Here is a 21,291-nt window from a genome sequence, read left to right as displayed (position 1 = left end):
GGGTTGTTTGCCCACTGCTTGGTCCTAGGGAGTGAAAGGCCACAGTCTCTCTAGTGGGTGGTTTGCCCACTGTTTGGTCCTGGGGAGTGCAAAGCCACAGTCTCTCTAGTGGGTGGTCTGCCCACTGCGTGGTTTGCCCACTGCTTGGTCCTGGGGAGTGCAAAGCCACAGTCTCTCTAGTGGGTGGTTTGCCCACTACTTGGTCCTGGTGAGTGTAAGGCTACAGTCTCTCAAGTGGATGGCTTCTCCACAGGTTTTGTGCCCAGTGTGCTTCATCCTGGCAAGGAGGGGGTGAGTGGATACCTTCTTCCGCTGGTTCTGGAGGGGGCTCTGTGCCCAGTGTGCTTCATCCTGGGAAGGATGCGGTGAGTGGATTCCTTTGTCCACTGGTTCTGGAGGGGACTCTGTGCCCAGTGTTTTTCATCCTGGGAAGGATGTGGTGAGTGGATGCCTTCTTCCACTGGTTCTGGAGGGGGCTTTGTATCCAGTGTGCTTCATCCTGGCAAGGAGGGGGTGAGTGGATGCCTTCATCCACTGGTTCTGAAGGGGGCTTTGTGCCCTGTGATGCAGATCTTGGGGAGTGCAAGGTAACAGTCTCTCACCTGGGTTTCACACCTACAGGATTTGCAGGGGCCAGGACGCACTACAGTCCATGGACGCAAGACTGCTCCAGCACCAGGCTCCATATCCATCCTGCCTGTCTGTGCCTTTGTCATTGCCCCTGGCAGCTGGTGGTCCCTTCTTGCCCTTGGCAGCTGGTGGCCCCTTCTTGCCTTTGCCAGCTGGTGCAGTCACACTGGCTGTGCTGACTGGTGTCTCCTTGGAGCCTCTCACAATTGCAGTTGGCTGAGGTGCTAGTTTGGGTCCTGACCACCCTGGCCCGAAGTGAAGGACCAGGGGTGGGGGGCAGGGAATAGGTCAAGGGTGGAGAGGAAAAGTTTTTTAGGGACACTAGTGCTGGAAGAGGATGAAGGTTTGGGAGTGGAGGAAGAGGGAGTGGTGGGTGCAGGTGCATGGGCTGGATGCTGTTGTGAGGTGGATGGCTGTTGGGTGTCTGAGTGCTTGCATTTGTGTACATAGGGAGGAGAGGGCACAGACACAGTAGGAGAGGACACAGGGGATGTGTGCATGGATGTAGGGGTGGTTTATGCCAGTGAGGGACGTGGAGTGATAGGCGTGATGGTGATGGGGGTAGTGGATGAGGATGTAGTGCATGCAGGTGTCAGTGGAGACGCTACTGGGAGGGGGGTGGATGACAAGGAGGAGGGGGACACAGTGGAGGCAGTGGGTGTTGGTGTGTCTGCAGCTGGATGGTGCTTATGTGAGTGCCTGTGGGATTTGGGTTCATACTGGTCTGATGGTGTGCTTGGGATAGGCTGGGGTTGAGGGGAATGGGACTAGGTTGAGGAAGTTGGAGGGGGGAGGCTAGAGACAGGAACAATGGCTGCCATCAGAGAGGAGGCCAGAGCCTGGAATGATCTCTGTTGGGCCACCACGCCAGAGTGAATGCCCTTCAGTAATGCATTTGTTTGTTGCAAATGCCCTGCCAGACCCTGGAATGGCATTCACTATGGTTGACTGTCCAACAGAGATGGATCGCAGGAGGTCAATAGACTCCTCACTGATGGCAGCAGGGCTGACTTGGGCGGGCCTGAGGTGCCTGGGGCAAAGGAGATGGCCACCCTCCAGGGTGAGCGGGCACGGGAAACATGCTGAGGGGCTGATGGGAGGACGGTGCTGGTACGGGGGTGGCGACTGTACCTGTAGTTGGGGTGGGCACAGAGGTGTCCACCACCACCAGGGAACTTCCTTCGGAGGAGGTGTCACTGTTGAACTGTCCACTCCAGTCTCCGCCGTGGTGCTCCCCTCGCTCTCCGTCCCACTGGTGCCCTCACCATCGGTGGATTTGGCCTCATGTGCCATGTGGGATGCAGCTCCCTCCGTCGCCGGTGCCTCTGCTCCTCCGCCAGATGAAGCTAATGCACACAAGGACAGGGTGACAAAACAAAAAGGGGGGGAAGAGACAGAGGATACACTTGGTCAATGCCAGCAACAACACCACCGTTGGCATACACAACACACAGGGAACAGCCCTATGCACTAGGCCATGCACTACCAGTTACAATGCTAGTCGCCAGGCCATCGAATACAATGCCTAACACCAATAGCAGCACACCTGAAACACACAGGACCCTGCCCTGTAGTAGATGCCCACTAGCATATTTGGGGCTGGAGTGCATCAGAGCCTGCCAAACATGGAACCTATCCTGCCATGTTCGTCCAGGCCTAGGGGCACCCACAGGCCTACAACCCCCACCCAGATAATACCCCACCACGCGCAAGTTTCTGATTTTGAAACTGTACTCACCCCCTTGTGGCTGCTGTGATGCCTTCCAGTGCCCATCCAACTCCGGATAGGCCACTGCCAGTATGCGGAACATCAGGGGGGGTCAGGGTTCGACAGGCACCCCTTCCTCAGGAGGCCATCCCCAGCTGAGCCTCTGCAATCTTCCTTGCCCAGCGGCACAGGTCCTCCCACCGTTTGTGACAGTGGGTGCTCCGCCTGTCAAAGACCCCCAGGGTTCGCACTTCCTTGGCGATGGCACGCCAAATACCCTTTTTCTGATGGCCGCTGACCAGCAGAGGATACATAGAAAAAGGTATCAGCCATATCATCTGGCCTGTTACACTCATGTCCCACAATATCCCTCCCATCCCCTTACGCACAGACATTGACCACCATACTTGCAGCACTCTGCCCAGGACCCCTCAGCCACCCCCCCCTTACACTAGGCTTACACACACAGCACTCCATGCATTCATGCCTCATGCATCGTGCTCACAGTGTACTCACCTGTTGGTCTGGAGGACCATAAAGTAAACGGTACTGGGGTAGGGCCCTATCCACTAGTCTCTCCAACTCCTCTGAAATGAAGGCTGGGGCCCTTTCCCCAGACACTCAAGCCATGGTCGCTTCCAGACACAGGTCACAGCAGCACTTGCAGTTTAGGTCCTCTCCTGTTAAAGGTCAGGTAGCAAGTGAGTGAACAGATAGAAAATGGCGGTCACGTCCGTGGCAGTGCGTACCGTTACCGCTGGCGTACATCACTGTTGGCTACTGGAACCAATAGGGCCCAATGATAACCAATGAGGAGTTGCACGGCAGTCCTCTACCGCCTCCCACAACGGTGCACAACGTCAGCGGAATTACCTTATTTCCACTTGTCCCTCCACACAGGTCAGGCGGCCGCCATTACATACTGTTTCTGTCACAACATGCAAGGCATTTTACTCTGAGGATATGTTTGAATATGACCAGCTGCTCACCGTTTTTCACCCTAGAGTTCAACCGCTGAGGATGAATAGGAGATGGAGACATACCCCCAAGTACAGACCCCTGGTGGACCTGGCAACAATGGAGAACAGGCACATTATCCTCACCTACAGACTTGATAGGGCCACAATCCAAGAGCTGTGTGACCAATTGGAGCCAGACCTGATCTCAGCTATCCGTGACCCCACTGGGATCTCCCCTCTTGTGCAAGTCCTATCATTGCTCCATTTCTTGGCAAGTGGCTCCTTCCAAGTGACAGTGGCCATGGCAGCAGGAATGTCACAGCCTATGTTCTCTAACGTGCTGACCAGAGTTTTGTCTGCCCTGATGAAACACATGCGCAGCTACATCGTTTTCTCCCAGGTGGAGGATTTTGCCACAGTGAAGGCTGACTTCTATGCAGTGGGACATATCCCCAACATCATTGGTGCTATTGATGGTATACATATTGCCTTTGTGTCCCCCCGGAGAAATGAACAGGTGTACAGAAATCAAAAGAGCTTTCACTCCATGAATGTGCAGATAGTGTGCCTGGAGGAACAGAAAATCTCCCATGTGAATGAAAAGTATCCTAGGTCTGTGCATGATGCCTATATCCTGAGGAATAGTAGCATCCCATATGTGATGGCTCAACTCCAGAGGCACCGGGTGTGGCTAATAGGTGAGCCCATGGTCCCCACCCAGTGTATGTTGGTATATGGGTGTGGGGTTGGCCCTAAGGGTGAGTGTGTGGCTTACAGGTATCCCTCGATATTTGCAGGTGACTCTGGTTACCCCAACCTCTCATGGCTACTGACCCCAGTGAGGAATGCCAGGACAAGGGCAGAGGAACGTTACAATGAGGCACATGGGTGAACAAGGATGATCATTGAACGCACCTTTGGCCTCCTGAAGGCCAGGTTCAGGTCCCTCCATCTGACAGGTGGATCCCTGTGCTACTCACCTAAGAAGGTCTTCCAGATCATCGTTGCATGTTGCACAACCTAGCCTTGAGACGCTAGATGCCTTTTCTGCAGGAGGATGAGGCTGGAGATGGTTGTGTGGCACCAGTGGAGCCTGTGGACAGTGACGAAGAGGAGGCAGAGGAAGAGGATGTGGACAACAGAACAACTATCATACAACAGTACTTCCAGTGACACACAGGTAAGACACTGTAACCTCACCTTCCATTGCTGTTTTGTGAACTGAATTTTATCTGGCTGGCTTCTGTTCCCACTACAATGGCCACTTATTGTACCCTTTAACATGTCTATTTGCAGATATTTGTGCCCTCCTATGGCTCCTGGTGTATTGACTGCAGCACATTACAGGTCATACCTATGTATACATAACTGTACAGTCTATTTGCAATGTCTACAGATTGTTAAACAACTACATCCTTAAATCATTTGACATACTCCATACTTGTTTTTCCAAGGGTGTTTATTTTAGTGCTGAGTAGTAAATGGGGATGTGCAATGGGCTTGGGTCATGATGGAGGAAAGTCCAGGATAGAGTCCAGTCTATTGGTATCACAGGTGCATTGTCCAATGGGGCATGGAAAGTGGAGCAATGGCAGTTCAAGGTGTATAGGGTGACAATCAGGAGAGTCTTATTTCCTGGTGGGGGGCTTGGCAATGTTCTCTGGCTTCTGCCTGGATCTCAGGGACAGTTTGAGGGGTGGTTCTCCTTCTGCAGGGGGTGGGGTGCTGGTGGCCTGTTGTTCCTGTGGCGGGGCCTCCTGTCCACTAGCATCAGCGGAGGTGGAAGGCTGTTCACCAATGTGGCTAGTGTCAGGGGCCCGTTGGTGTGCCACTGCCTCCCTCATGGTGTTGGCGATGTATGTCAGCACCCCTGCAATGGTGACCAGGGTGACGTGGATGTCCCTCAGGCCCTCCTTGATCCCCAGGTATTGTCCCTCCTGCAGCCGCTGGGTCTCCTGCAACTTAGCCAGTATCTGGCCCATGGTCTCCTGTGAATGGTGGTATGATCCCAGGATGTTGTTGAGTGCCTTGTGGAGAGTCGGTTACCTGGGCCTGTCCTCCCCCTGTCGCACAGCAGTCCTCCCAGCTTCCCTGTTGTCCTGTGCCTCTGTCCCCTGTACTGTGTGCCCACTGCCACTGGCCCCAGGTCCCTGATCGTCCTGTGTTTGTGGGATTGCCTGGGGTCCCTGTAGTGGTAGACACACTGCTGATTGACATGTCCTGGGGACAGTGGTATGGGCCCGCTGGGTGGGTGCTGTGGTGGTGTTTCCTGAGTGGGGAGGCTCTGTGGTGGTATGGAACTGTGCCTGGGTAACTGACTGTCCAGATGTCCCTGATGGGCCAGGTTGGTCATCCTTATCCAGGCGTGCAGAGCTGCTGTCATCACTGTGGGCCTTTTCTGTGGGGGGACGAGATGTTGCTGGCACCTCCTCTCCGGTGACGTTGTGTGTGAGTCCTGTGGGGATGTAAATGCAGTGTTATAGATTCTGGGTGTGACATCTTGTGCATGGATATGTTTCTCTCTATGGTTGTTATTACCATGGCAGTTTTGCCTTGTGTGAGTTGTTATTTGGTTGACTAAGTGATTGTCTCTAGTGTGCCTGCAGTGGTGATGGTTGTCCATGCAGGTCTGTGATGGGTGTCCATGCATTGGTATTGCATGCAGGGCTTGGTATTGGGATGAGTGGGTTGTGATGGTGGGGTATATGGGAGGTGGTGGAATGATGGGAATGAGGGTGAGGATGGGGGTATGTGATGGCATGCAGGTAGGGGGGTGTAAGTAGTAAAGATTTGACTTACCAGAGTCCAGTCCTCCTGCTACTCCTGCCAGGCCCTCAGGATGCATGATTGCCAAGACTTGCTCCTCCCATGTTGTGGGGTTCCTCTGTACAGCTATCTGGTGTTTTGCAACCATGGAACGCACCTTCCCCCATAGGTCGTTCCACCTCTTCCTGATGTCATACCTTGTTTTGGGGTGCTGTCCCACGGCGTTGACCCTGTCCACGATTCTCTGCCATAGCTCCATCTTCCTTGCAATGGATGTCTACTGCACCTGTGATTCGAACAGCTGTGGCTCTACCCAGATGATTTCCTCCACCATGACACTTAGCTCCTCCTCTGAGAACCTGGGGTGTCTTTGTGGTGCCATGGGTGTAGTGTGTGTGGTGTGTGTGTGAGTGTGTGTGGGGTGATGTGTTGGGGTTTGTGCTGTGAGGTGCGTGGATGGTGTATGGGTGATGGTGTTCTGTGGCTCTGGTTCTGTGGGTGCTGTTGGTGTGGCACTCTCTCTGTTGTTAATTTTTTCGTAGTGGTAAAGGGTTGTGGGTAATGTGTGTGTGTGTGCGCTTTATAGTGGTGTGTGGGTGTGGTGTGCATATGTGTGTCAGGTGTGTGTAGTTTAATTGTCCAATGTGGTGTTGCTTTATTAGTGTGTGTGTATTTTGAGCGCAGCGGTATGTACCGCCAATAGTTTACTGCGGTTGAATGTCCACTGCAGTGATTTGTGGCTCATAATGCTGTAGGCATAGTTCTGTTGGTGTAACGATGTGGGTTTTGCTACTGCCAGTTTATCACTGACCTTTGGGCTGGCAGACTTGTGTGTGTGTCTGTATAGTGGCAGATTTCTATGTGTGGGTAATAATATGGGTAGTGGTATACCGTTGCGGTAGCAGTATGTTGGCGGCAGTCAGCATGGCGGTAAGCAGCACTTACCGCCAATGTCATAATGAGGGCCATAGTGTAGTGCCATATAGAGAACTAGTATACAGTGGGGTACCATGCAGTGGTTTAGTGTAGAGTGGAGTTACATACAGGATAGCTGTCTATAGTGGAGTGGCATAGAGTGGAGTGGGGTACAGTGGAATACCATACAGTGGAGTAGTGCAGACTGGTGTTACATACCGTGTAATTGCCAATAGTGGAGTGGTGTGGAGTAGTGTGGAGTACAGTGGAATAACGTACAGTGTAGTACTGTGGGATGAAATAGAGTAGACTGGAGTAGCATACTGTGGAGTGGCGTACAGTGAAAGGATGTACACCGGAATGGTGTAAAGTGGAGTAGGGGAGAGTTGAATAGCATAGAGTGGAGTGGCGTAGAGCAGAATTGTGTCTAATGGAATATCGTACAGTTGAGCGGCGTATAGTGGAGTTGTGTACAGTGTAATTGCGTAGAGTGCAGTGGGGTACAGTGACAAAGTGTAGACTGTAGTACAGTCGAGAGGCATATGGTGGGATAGCATAGAGTGGATTAGAGTGCAGTAGAATGTCATACAATGTACTGGCATAGACTGGAGTGGTGGGGTGTGTCATAGTTTACAGTGGAGTTGTGTACAATGAGTGTAGTGAAATCCAATGGAATAGCGCGGAATGTAGTGTTGTAGAGTGGAGTGGCATACATTACAGTGGCGTACACTGCATTGGTGTAAAGTGGAGTGGCAAACAGTAGAACAGTGTACAGTGGAGTGTGATACTGTGAAGTGGAATAAGTGGAATAATGTAGATTGCAGTGCCGTACAGAGGAGTGGTGTAGTTGAATACTGTATGCTGAATTAGTTTACAGGGGAGTGGCATACACTGGAGTGACTTTGACTGGAGTAGGATAGAGAGGAATACCATACTGTGAGTGGCTTAGAGTGGAGTTGTGTCCAATGTAATAGCGTAGAGTCGAGTGCATACAGTGAAGTGACATACAGTGGAGTTGTGTACACTGTAGTGGAGTACAGTAGAATACCATGGAGTGGCACACAGTGTAGTGGTGTAGAGTGCATTGTTGTGCAGTAGTGTGGCATACAGTGAAGTACTTTAGTGTGAAGTTCAGTGGAGTGTTGTATGGGTGTAGATGAAATTAGGCAGGAATGTAGAATATGGTGAGAAGAGTAACACAAGACAGCAATTTGCACTGCCTTCTGTTCCTCGAGATCTACTAACCAGCACAAGCCATGCTTGTTGGCTTTGTGTTACTTTCTAAATCTCTGGTAAGTACTGCATTGGCCATGTGACACTATGGGCATCATTTCTAGTCAGGAGGTCTCTCGACCGCCAGACTCGTGGTGGTGGTCAGTCCGAGCACCACATTATGACCGCAGCAGTTGTGCCGCAGTCTGGCGGTCCTAATCTGCCAGGGTAACACCGCCATGAGAAGGCTGGTAAAAAAACAGGTGCAGTGGACCACCATGGTTTTCTTGGCTGTAAGGAAGCCACAAAAACCATGGCAGTAGGCGGGGTCATCATCCCGCAGGCAGACTGGTGTCGCCTGGAGACTGAAGTCTCCAGCCCGGAGGCGGTTACCGTTGTGGCAGACGCTGTGGTACATTGGCAGTTTGGCCTAAGCCAAACTGCCAATGTCATAATATGTGGAAAAGCACCACCAGCCTGTTGCCAGTACTTTTCTCTGTTTTACCGCCGTCGTAGTGGCCCACTAAGTCTCTAGACTGCCAGACTTGCGGTGGCGGTTGGACTGCCACATTATGACCCTGGTGGTCGGACCATCAAAAGACCACCGCCTCCGACAGGATCTCAGATCCCAACGGGCAGATGGCGATCTTGGTTGTAATCAGCCACGATGGCGTTGAAGTCTGCGCCGCTGTGCTGATTACAACCATGTTGTCCATCAGCCTTTTCATGGTGGTTCAACCGCCATGGAAAAGCTGGTGGAGAACAAGTGCTGGGGGCCACAGGGGGGCCCCTGCACTGCCCATGACATTATTGTGGGCAGTGCAGGCCCCCCCCCACTGGTCCCCAGCACCATCGGAATGTGCACTGTCTGCTCAGCAGACAGTGTGCATTCCGAGGGTGCTAGGGAGGCCCCCTGTGCAACGGCATTGGACTCGGCTCCATATATAGCCGAGTGCAATGCCACCGCACATTTTCCAATGGGCTGACTGGCAGAAACCTTGGTTTCCACTGTTCAGCCCAGTGGAAAACTTGTAATAGGGCAAGTGGGGAGACTGCTAGCTCTGTGGCAGTCTCCTCACCACAGGTCTGGCGGTCGGGTTTTCCGACCACGAAACTTGTAATCAGGCCCTAAGTTTTATGACTTTATAACTTAAAAAATACTTACTCTAGTTACCTCTAACCCCAAAAGAATCATTCGCATGCCATAACATATAATTGTGCCAAATTTAATCCAAATCTTACTCGCCATTTGGCTGCTACATCCAATACAAAAAGTAGATGGAAAAATGCATTCTGCAAAAAAGTGTTTTGGGACCCCCTTGTTTTCTTTGCACTTTACCACTCACCACAAAACTTTCCATCATCCGCCAATGTAGAAGGACGAAAAGATCTGGAAAGTTTTGTGGGGATTCGTCAAATGTGCACAAACTTTTAAAGGAGCAAATATCTGTGGAATTCCTATCTCTGGTAACCCTAACTATAACTACAGTGACTAATTATGTATGTGTGTATATATATATATATATATATATATATATATATATATATATATATATATATATAGGGAGTGCAGAATTATTAGGCAAGTTGTATTTTTGAGGATTAATTTTATTATTGAACAACAACCATGTTCTCAATGAACCCAAAAAACTCATTAATATCAAAGCTGAATATTTTTGGAAGTAGTTTTTAGTTTGTTTTTAGTTTTAGCTATGTTAGGGGGATATCTGTGTGTGCAGGTGACTATTACTGTGAATAATTATTAGGCAACTTAACAAAAAACAAATATATACCCATTTCAATTATTTATTATTACCAGTGAAACCAATATAACATCTCAACATTCACAAATATACATTTCTGACATTCAAAAACAAAACAAAAACAAATCAGTGACCAATATAGCTACCTTTCTTTGCAAGGACACTCAAAAGCCTGCCATCCATGGATTCTGTCAGTGTTTTGATCTGTTCACCATCAACATTGCGTGCAGCAGCAACCACAGCCTCCCAGACACTGTTCAGAGAGGTGTACTGTTTTCCCTCCTTGTAAATCTCACATTTGATGATGGACCACAGGTTCTCAATGGGGTTCAGATCAGGTGCACAAGGAGGCCATGTCATTAGATTTCCTTCTTTTATACCCTTTCTTGCCAGCCACGCTGTGGAGTACTTGGACGCGTGTGATGGAGCATTGTCCTGCATGAAAATCATGTTTTTCTTGAAGGATGCAGACTTCTTCCTGTACCACTGCTTGAAGAAGGTGTCTACCAGGAACTGGCAGTAGGACTGGGAGTTGAGCTTGACTCCATCCTCAACCCGAAAAGGCCCCACAAGCTCATCTTTGATGATACCAGCCCAAACCAGTACTCCACCTCCACCTTGCTGGCGTCTGAGTCGGACTGGAGCTCTCTGCCCTTTACCAATCCAGCCACAGGCCCATCCATCTGGCCCATCAAGACTCACTCTCATTTCATCAGTCCATAAAACCTTAGAAAATCAGTCTTGAGATATTTCTTGGCCCAGTCTTGACGTTTCAGCTTGTGTGTCTTGTTCAGTGGTGGTCGTCTTTCAGCCTTTCTTACCTTGGCCATGTCTCTGAGTATTGCACACCTTGTGCTTTTGGGCACTCCAGTGATGTTGCAGCTCTGAAATATGGCCAAACTGGTGGCAAGTGGCATCGTGGCAGCTGCACGCTTGACTTTTCTCAGTTCATGGGCAGTTATTTTGCGCCTTGGTTTTTCCACACGCTTCTTGCGACCCTGTTGACTATTTTGAATGAAACGCTTGATTGTTCGATGATCACGCTTCAGAAGCTTTGCAATTTTAAGAGTGCTGCATCCCTCTGCAAGATATCTCACTATTTTGGACTTTTCTGAGCCTGTCAAGTCCTTCTTTTGACCCATTTTGCCAAAGGAAAGGAAGTTGCCTAATAATTATGCACACCTGATATAGGGTGTTGATGTCATTAGACCACACCCCTTCTCATTACAGAGATGCACATCACCTAATATGCTTAATTGGTAGTAGGCTTTCGAGCCTATACAGCTTGGAGTAAGACAACATGCATAAAGAGGATGATGTGGTCAAAATACAAATTTGCCTAATAATTCTGCACTCCCTGTATATATATCTATTAACTTTTAAAAAACCAAAGGTTACAGGGGCGTTATAGTTAGGCGCACATTTTGAATGTACAAAACCATTGGAATTCATCTGTTCTAGTTAGAGTTATCTCAAGTAACAATAACTCATGCCCTATGGTAACTATAACTTGTGCATCCACCATACACAGTTTTTTTCATCAAAAATTTTACTGTATATATTACACTGATATTATCAGTGATGTTATCAAAGTGTCGTTAGTGACATCATTTGTGGGGTAAATAGCAGTGCATGGCGCGGGTGCGAGTTATAGTTGCCTTAGGGCATGCGTTACAGTGACTTGAGATAACTCTAACTAAAACAGCTGAATTTCTATGGTTTCATACATTTAAAATGTGCACCTAACTATAAAGTCCCCAAGGTAACTATAACTCACGCCTTTGCCATGCAGTGTTCTTATCAATAATTTTATTGCTAATGTTGCAGTGATAATATCATAGATGCCATAATATGTGGAGTAATTAGCTGTGCATGGTGAAGGTACGAGTTATAGTTACCTTAGGGCATGAGCTATAGTTACTTGAAAGAACTCTAACTATAACTGCTGAATTTCTATGGTTTTCTACAAGTAAATTCAGAACCTAACTATAAAGTCCCTGTAACCTTTGTTTTTTTGAGTGAATTTCTATGTTTTTTTAAAGTAAAGTAATTTTAATTACTATACGTTATTCCAACCTCCACCGCATATGCCTAGCAGCCAAGCCCTTATAACCACCCAACCCTGCGCCACACATGGCTTTTGGCCGTGCGCTGCGCAGGTTGGCCACAGGGACTGTATCTGTCAGTGGATCAGTGACTGGGTGCGTGAGTGTCTGAGTGGGTCTGAAAGTGGGTGTGTCAGTCTGAGTGACTGAGTGGATGTTTGAGTGGGTGCATGAGTCTCTGAGTGCATGTATGAGTGAGTGAATTAGTGAACGAATGAGTCTGTGTTATTTCTTGCAAATTGTTTTATATTCACGAATATTCACAAAAATTAACTAATATCGAGCATGGTAATGGAAAATTATTTTAAACCCATAATTTTCCCCTAAAAACACACCAATCCTGGGGTCCGGGTCCTACACCCTGACCCCTTATGCCACTTTCAATTAGGATTTTCAATCCTGGGGACCGTGTCCTGTGAAAGAAAATGACGGCTGAAACTTTCGAGTCAGGTTGCGGTCAGCCAATTACAGCACTTCTTTTTGCAAGGGCATTCCTGAAAATTCACAAATTTTCACAAAAGAATTGCGAGGTCGCCACAGCCAGAGATATACAAATTTGGATTTCCCTACATTTCTCAAAAAGTACTGAACGGACAGCTAGCTTTCTGCCAAATTTGGTGTAATTCCATCCAGTGGTTTGGGCTGAAGTTGTGTCTAAAGGACCTATTTGAATTAACGTGGGAAGCACAACTTTTTTGAACCCCCTTTTTCATGGCTCCCGCTTGACGGATCACCCCAAAACTTCCCATGCGCAACAAGAATCGCCAGCACACTTTAAAAAAATAATTTCATGAAGATCTGTCAGACGGTGCCAAAGCTATAAGTATGTCAAAAAACGCTTTTTCTATGGAAACATGGTCCTAACTATAACAACATAGTCGCGACCGCCACTAGGTAATATATATATATATATATATATATATATATTACCTAGTGGCGGTCGCCATTAGGTAGTTATAGTTAGGACCTTGTTTCTATAGGAAAAAGTGCTTTTTACTTGCCTATATCTTTGGCGCTGGTTGACAAATCTGCACAAAATGTTCCAAATAAAAATTGGCAGCCACGTCAGCTGCTGTCTTGAAAGTTTAGGGGTGATCTGTCAAGCGGTGGCCATGAAAAAGTGGAGGTCCCAAAACACTTTTTCTTCATTTATTTTTCCACAGAGATTTTGATCAGTGATAGCGCCAAAACTACTGGACGGAATTACACCACATTTGGCAGAAAGGTAGGTCATAGTCCAGAAAGTGACCTTTTTGTGATTTGGTGTGAATCTGTTCAGTGGTTTTCTTGTAATTAACTGGAAAACAAATTTGTATTTGTAGATACGCGGATCCTCCTCGGATCCGGAGGCAAAGCAAGTCCCAGATTGGCTGTCCGCAACCGGATAGAAAGGTTTCAGCCGCCATTTTGTTTCTCGCGTTGCCTGACGGGTGGGAAAGAAAATAGTGTAAAAACATATAAGGGGTCAGGATACAGGTATCCGGACCCCATAGGGCACATCGTAGGGTCTGTTAGGGAACCCTCATGGGCAAAACAATTACCTTTTTTTGGGGCTGATCCGAGAATTCACAGATCCTCCTCGGATCCTTGGGAAAAGCAAGGACCTTATTGGCTTGCCACAACCTGACACAATTATTAACGTGTGCATTAAAAAAACATAGTCATTCACTGAACAAAGGTTACAGGGACGTTATAGTTAGGTTCTGAATTTACTCATACAAAAGCATAGAAATTCAACAGTTATAGTTAGAGTTCTTTCAAGTAACTATAACTGCGCTTCCCTGCATGACTTGATCAATCCAGAGTAACACAGTGTATCGCAAATTGCTGCATTACTCTGCCCGAGGGAGGCATTCCATGGGTGGAGCATTGATCTTGGCTCATTCCCAGCTTTACCATTACTGGTAGACCTTGGAATCTGTCAAAATGCCACGTCTCACCAGGTATTTTCTGCATTCCTTTCCCTTTCCACTGCCCCTTAATCCCTCCTCGTGCCATGCTGGTCATATAATGTAGCTCAAGATTATGTGCCAGCGTGTTTGTTGGTAAATGCATAGCTCACTCCCCAGCCCCCCAATCTTACTGACCAAGTTACGTCCCTGTCCGTGGATGGAGTGTTATGGAGCTGCCTCTCACCTCTTGGGTATTGACCAGATACAGAGGTCACGCTGTGTTAATTTTCTCAGGGCTGTGCATGTGTGACTGTATCGCTTGGTCCTCCTTCGCCTAAAGTGTCCTTTCCAATGTGTGATGTGCTCCTTACAGGTGCCTGTGATGTCGGCGGCGGCCCTGGGATGGAGGAGCTGAGGATCGTCCTCATTGACCTGACTGGAGACGGCACACACGCGGCACTGAACACCCTCCTTGGCAGAGAGGACGAGTTAGAATACGAGTCAGAGATGGGAGAGTGCACCAAGAGGAGCTGTGTGCGGGATGGGAGGAGGCTGGCGCTTACAGAATGGCCTCTGCCACTAGACACTAGAGATATCAAGGAGGAATGTCCAGAAGAATGTTATAAGTGTTTTACTTTCTCTGCCCCGGGTCCTCATGCCATCCTTCTTGTGCTGAACCTGGGGCAGACCGTCACAGAAGGAATGGAAACAATTGCCTTCATCAAAGAGCTCTTTGATAATGAAGAAGGGCTGCGAAGGCACGGGCTGGTGCTGTTCACGGGGAAAGAGGGGGTGAAAGGTCAGACGGTGGACAGCTACGTCCAGGCCTCGGGGGCGGCTCTGAAGGATCTCATTGGTGGGTGCGGGGGGCGTCACTGCGTCATCCGCAGCAGCGCACGAGCAGAAGAGAGGGCGCGAGAGGGGTCAGAGGTCATGGCGCTGATAGACACTGTGCTGCAGCTCCGAGGAGGCGCCTTTTACACACATGGGGGCTATAAGGAGTTCGAGGGGATGTTATTGAAATCACTGGAGGTTGTTAAAGCGCGATACAATGAAGAAGCGAAGATAGAAGAGAAGGCAATACAGCGCCAGTATGAGGCCCTGATGACAGATCTGGAGGGCGAGAAGGATAGCGCCGAGAAAACTAAACTCATTGAGGACTTGAGGCGGGGAATGAGTAGAAAACTGCGAGAGTCAGAGAGGAAACACCAAACAAAGCTAGAAGGAGCTCGGGCGGGCGCTGAGGTTGCTTGTGCTGTTGCTGCTGTTGCTGCTGAAGAATGACAGTGATTTCCAATGAACTCTGGCCGTGGGTTTACTTTGAGGCGGAGGGAGAGCCTCCGGTATAACCTGAAGGTAGGGCACTGGTGGTGCCGGTAGAAAACCGCTCCGATGGCAACCTGGCACCGGACCAGTTTACTCCCGGCACCACTCGATGTCCGACTGGTACAAGCATAAATAAAATCACATTTGCTACCTCTTATATCTTGTTTGCTTTTGATACATGCACAACGGCCACCACTGCCTCATGTAACATAACTATTGTTTTAGTGTTTTGAGTGTCTACCATTGATTGCAACTTTTTTTACCTCTATTCGTACTTTATTTACTCTTGTAACCTGCACACGTCACTTTTTCCTCTCATAACGTATCGTTTGCTACCTCGTTTATTTTTTGCTCTCGATACGTGCACAATTATCACGATTGCCCCTTGTAATGTAAAGCTTGTTTTTGTAACATGCTCACTTGTAATTTGTCTCCTCTTGTATCTTTACTTTGCCTATTGTGAAGCGCTCTGACACCTTTGGGTAAAGTCCGCGCTATATAAAAACGCATTAAATAAAATAAATAAATAAACCTAGAACCGGTAGTTTCAGCCCTTATTTGCACATACTTCAACCATCAAATATTAATAGAAAGCACTTTTGAATGTGTCTAGAGCTGTGTTAATAATCACAGACTAATAATTCAAGTAAACAAAGGCAAAACAGTCATGTTACTAATGAATACATATGATTTTGTTTAAACTCCTATTAGGTATCACGTCTGGGCCATTGCAGACTCTTAACAACAAATAGCTGGTATTTTTACTCTTGGGAAAGTGGCATCCCTGTTTGAGGGTGAAAGAAGAGCTGAAGGAGGGTGTTGTATCAGGCTAGCCAATGTCCAGCCATCAAATCAAAGCAAACTCTCTATTGTTATTGCAAAGGGAAGGTCCATGAATGGTATATGTTCTGTTGTGGTTTGCTGTATTTTCTTTACTTGTGGTATCCAGTCTTCGCATATTATTCTCTGGAATATTTTGGTTTACTGTGATGCCCTATGTTGCATTATGCTTTGCTATGCTCTTATGTTGAGGTTTGCTGTGAAAGAGTATGTTTTGCTATCCTGTTTTGTATTGTATTGTGCTATTTTGTTATCCTGCAATGATATGCTGTGTTATTTTGTTTACTTCTGTTATATGTTGTGTACTATGGTGTACCACTGGTATTTTGCAATAAACCCAAATTGTTTATATTCGAAATATCTGACCTTGTTTTGCGATGGGGGTCTATTGTTCTTTATACCACCATTTAAACATGGAAGACATTTTTCAGGAGCCCAGGACCAAGTCAGTGGTGGGGGCAGGCTTAACACCATGTCAGTTTCTAGTGGTAAAGCAAAAGCCGGGTGAACCTGCCTTGATCCCTGGGAAAGAAACTCTGCAGTTGCAAGACTATTAGTAGCCCCTACTAATGAGTCTTCCTGGGTAACTGGTCTACTTGTGGAGTGTTGCCTAGATTTAATGCACATAATGTGCGTGAGCAGTCCATGTCTATCTGGAGGCACTGAGCCGCAGCATGCGCACTGGCTCCCTTCAGCAAGGAGCAAAGGCCTGAAACTGGAGCCCATGATTCCAACATGGCTGCTACGGGTGCATTTTGCCAAATTCACTCAGCGTGCACATCTGCCGGCTATATTACGATAGTCACAGAGAGTGGTCCGAGATGGTGTAGAAACAGAGGGAGTCAGGACGCAGAGGGAATCAGGACACAGAGGGAATCAGGACACTTTGGGCCTGATTCTAACTTTGGAGGACGGTGTTAAACCGTCCCAAAAGTGGCGGATATACCACCTACCGTATTACGAGTTCCATAGGATATAATGGACTCGTAATACGGTAGGTGGTATATCCGCCACTTTTGGGACGGTTTAACACCGTCCTCCAAAGTTAGAATCAGGCCCTTTATCTTCAAACGTGAAGCCACGTGTAGACATCTGCAATATACCATGATGTGGGACAACCCAGCGAGCCATTGCCATGAGAGGGCTCTACCCTACTAGTCATATGACTGAACTGGGTGACCAAATGCCCCTGTGAGTGTTGTGTATATTTTGTGTATGCTGAATGATGCATGTAATGTCAACATGAAGAAACCAGGCAGCTAGAGGTGCATGTAGGCAGACCTAAAATTAAATGTTATGTATTTAAGGCAATCACTGTCACGTTGTTTTGATATAAGTAAGAACGTGTTGTACCCTTTGATGATACTTAACGGCTAATATCTGAATCTATTGCGTAAGTTAACTGTTGAAATTACATATAAATCTTGCATTGTTTTGACACATAAAACACAACTGTGATGCCCGCCTTACCATTGTCCACTTTTTTATCATTGAACCAACAAAACTTTGAGACCAAGTCCACGTTTCTGCAGACTTTTGCATGACGCAGCCCATTTGGTGCTGCAAAGCAGGCCTGAACAATGGCAGGTGCAGAGACGGTATTTTTAGGATCGTGTTACATGGCGTGAACACCAGCGCAACACTCTAGCAAGTTTGGGCCCATGTGTGCATAGTAATCCATGACATAAACATATTGGCAATTATAAACAATCATATAGGAACAAATTAAATAATCAATGAGAGCTCATACCAATTTTCCATTGACATTATGTCCACTATATTGGGATATTGACATTAAGGAGATCCAGGGTCAGTGTTAAGCTGAATGAGAGTCTGCTTCTGATAAACATAGGAGATGATGGAGTGCTCTGAGCTCGGGATCCCACAGTGTCTATTTCTCTCTTGATGGCACATTGCTGGTACTGAATGTATTAGGGAGAGTTCAATGTAACTACAAGCCTAATTATGAGTTTGATGGTCAGACCGTCAAAGAACCGTGGCAGAGGTCGCAGAAAGACTGCTGTGGTGCCTGGCAATAGACGGCCGTATTTCAATGAAAACAGCCTGAACTGCCGCCCGTCAAAGCAAATGTCGGCCCGTCAACACCATGGCAGTCAAAAACCGTGGAGGTCCGTACTCCTGCATCGAGGTGGTAGCAGGGAACCTCCAAGCCTATTACAAATACACAAGCCATGTAGCAGTCTCCCAGCGGTGATCAGCTGATGGCAGTCGACCATGGCGTACGAAGCCATCAAAGCATTATACAACTGCCTATTGAATGGTTTAAAAAACAACACAGCTGACACACATTGGGCCAGTGGAAACACCTGCAAAGCACACTATAAAACACACCTGTCCAGACCATGATCCTTTGCGTTCCTAACTGCATCATAGACAGAACCCACACATATATTGTATTCACTCCAATTTGATATAAGCCTACTGTTCCTAATCCCCACACAACATACACCCACTCCACAATTTTTCTTGTTTTCCCTTGCACCATCCATTGTCCCCACACATTAGCACTAGCCCCCTTTTTAGGTTGAGCCTAGACAGCGTGCACGCACTGTCTGCAAGACCTGTTGGATGGAGTATATACTTTGCACCCGCCTGCTGCTTCCTGCCACTTACCATAGGTTGAAGGCAGTGTCGCTCTTGTTTTGCTGTCTCCTAAGTGGTTTGTCAGCCGCTGAGTCACTTCCAGTACTTGGCTGAGGAGCACCAGCCACGTCCTTTTAATTACGCTTGGAATGTTTTTCTGCTGCTTGAACTGACTATTTTTCTTTATTTATTGCCTCTCTCGTTTATGAATGAGCACTCCTGTTCTTTAGGAAGCACTCTTGTTCACATGCGTGGTTGGTTTTCTAAATTTGCCCTTCACTTGGCCTTAACGTTGCATAATCAGTAATTACAAGTAATGATATTGTGCATGTGTTTTGTAATTTTTTTTGTGGCTTAATATAGCGTGAAATCGACCCAGGAATGAATCCTCAAAAGCAGCTCACCCCGCACAGCGTGATAACCAATACTACAATATTCACTGCACTCGGGGAAACTCACCCCAAAATTCTTTGCAGGCATTCTTATTACAACACATTTTTTACCATAACTCAGCCTGTAGTGGTCCTGGGACCACCACCAAAACATTCAGAATGAAGTGCCTTTTCTGTCCAGGACTTCTTGTGGGTCACACTAAGTTAGAGGAGGCTCGAAAATCATAACCTCTTCCACCATTCAATGCATATTTAAACTCTCTTGTAGCTGGAAGTTTTGTTTTTATTGCTGATAAGAGTTTGTGTTATAAGGGCCTTGTTTGTAAAAATATTCTGACAGCCTTGCTAGGTCTACAAATTTGTAATGTACTATGTCTTCCAAGGGTTGAAGGATCATAATTGCCCCGTGGCACTACTAAACTCAGTATGCTCCACAGGCACATCTAGCCACAGCCAGTCGTATTGCACCTTTTGCTAAAGCACATGCACAGTTTATTTGTGATAAAGGTTTAATATATGCACAGAAACTCACCCCATAATGCTTTGCAGGCATACCTTTTACGACACATGTTTGGCCATAACTCAGCCTGTGGTGGTCCTAGGGCAATGGGACCACCACCAAAACATTCATAACCATGTGCCCCCTCCGTCCAGGACAACTGTGGGTCACACTTGGTTAGAGGGGGCCCAAATATCATAACCTCTTCCACCATTCAATTATTTTTAACTAGAACTGTTGTTTTTACAGCTGAGAGGAGGTTGTGTTCTGAATGCTGTTTGTAATAATATACTGATAGTCTTGCATGGCCTGCAAATGTGTAATGTAGTATGCTTTCCACAGGCTGAATGATGATAATTCTCCCAAGTCACTACTAACTCAGTTGACATCACAGGGCCATCTAGTCATGACCAGTGGTATTGCAATTTTTATTTCTGGTAAAGGTTTAATGTATGCGCAGACACAGTTTATTTCTGATACGTTTCCAGGTTTGGGGGACATTCTGAGCTTCTGATGTCAGAAGTTCTGGCAGTGTTCTGGGACACTGTACTCTGAGTGCTTTTGGCTCCGCAGGGACATCTAGCCACAACCAATGGTACTGCACCTTCTGCTTTTGACTCTAAAAGGACATTTAGCCACAACCAGTGGTACTGCACCTTCTGCTGTTGACTATACAGGGACAACCAGCTACCACCAGTGGTACTGCACCTTCTGCTATTGACTCTAAAGGAGCATCTAGTAACGACCTGTGGCACTGCACCCTTGTGCTGCGGACTCCACAGTTAAATATCTAAAAGGCCTGCTAGGCCTGAAAATGTGTAATACACTATACCCTCAAGAGGTTCATTGTTGGAAATGGCCTTTCTGCATGGTCACCCCCAAACTTTTTGCCTTCTTCCTCCTATTTTTCTGACCTAATTTTCGCTGGCTTTAGGACCCTGCGCACTTTACCACTGCTAATCAGTGCTAGAAGTCAATCAATCAATCAATCAATAATTTGTAAAGCGCACTACTCACCTGTGAGGGTCTCAAGGTGCTGAGGAGGGAAGGGGTGAAAAAAAAGGGGAGGCGCTGCTACTGTTTGAACAGCCAGGTCTTGAGAAGTTTCCTGAAGGTAAGGAGGTCTTTGGTTTGGCGCAGGTGGTGGGAAGAGTATTCCAGGTTTTGGCGGCGAGGTGCGAGAATGATCTACCGCCGGTTGTAGTTCTGCGGATGCGTGGGACGGTTGCGAGGGCGAGGTCAGCGGAGCGGAGATGCCGGGTCGGGGTGTAGAAGGAGAGTCGGCTGTTGAGGTATTCTGGTCTGGTGTTGTGCAGTGCTTTGTGGAGCGTGGGTGAGGAGTTTGAATCTGATTCCCTTGTTGACTGGGAGCCATTGCAGATTTTTCAGGTGGTCTGTGATGTGGCAGTGGTGAGGGATGTCCAGGATGAGGCGTGCAGAGGCATTCTGGATGCGTTGCAGCCTCTTCTGGAGTTTGGTCGTGGTTCCTGCGTAGAGGGCATTGCCGTAGTCCAGTTTGCTCTTATGAGTGCTTGGGTGACTGTTCTTCTGGTCTCAGTAGGTATCCGTTTGTAGACCTTTCGGAGCATGCGGAGAGTGTTGAAGCAGGAGGAGGAGATGGCGTTGACTTGCTAGGTCATGCATAGTGAGGGATCCAAGATGAATCCTAGGTTGTGTGCG

The 21,291-nt window shown here is 47.6% G+C and overlaps 1 protein-coding gene across 1 annotated transcript in view; it reads left to right on the top strand.

The window, feature by feature from the left end:
- The window catches only part of LOC138303604 (uncharacterized), a 90,814-nt gene extending 74,363 nt beyond the window's left edge, over nt 1–16,451 (top strand). The window contains exon 7 of the mRNA XM_069242894.1: nt 14,324–16,451. Within this exon, the coding sequence (XP_069098995.1) occupies nt 14,324–15,234 (911 nt within the window). The 3' untranslated portion in view covers nt 15,235–16,451. The remainder of the gene's footprint in view (nt 1–14,323) is intronic.
- The last annotated feature ends 4,840 nt before the right edge of the window (nt 16,452–21,291 follow it).

The sequence above is a fragment of the Pleurodeles waltl genome, chromosome 7, assembly GCF_031143425.1.
Source record: "Pleurodeles waltl isolate 20211129_DDA chromosome 7, aPleWal1.hap1.20221129, whole genome shotgun sequence".
NCBI lineage: Eukaryota > Metazoa > Chordata > Amphibia > Caudata > Salamandridae > Pleurodeles > Pleurodeles waltl.
This window is presented reverse-complemented; position numbering and strand designations above follow the sequence as displayed.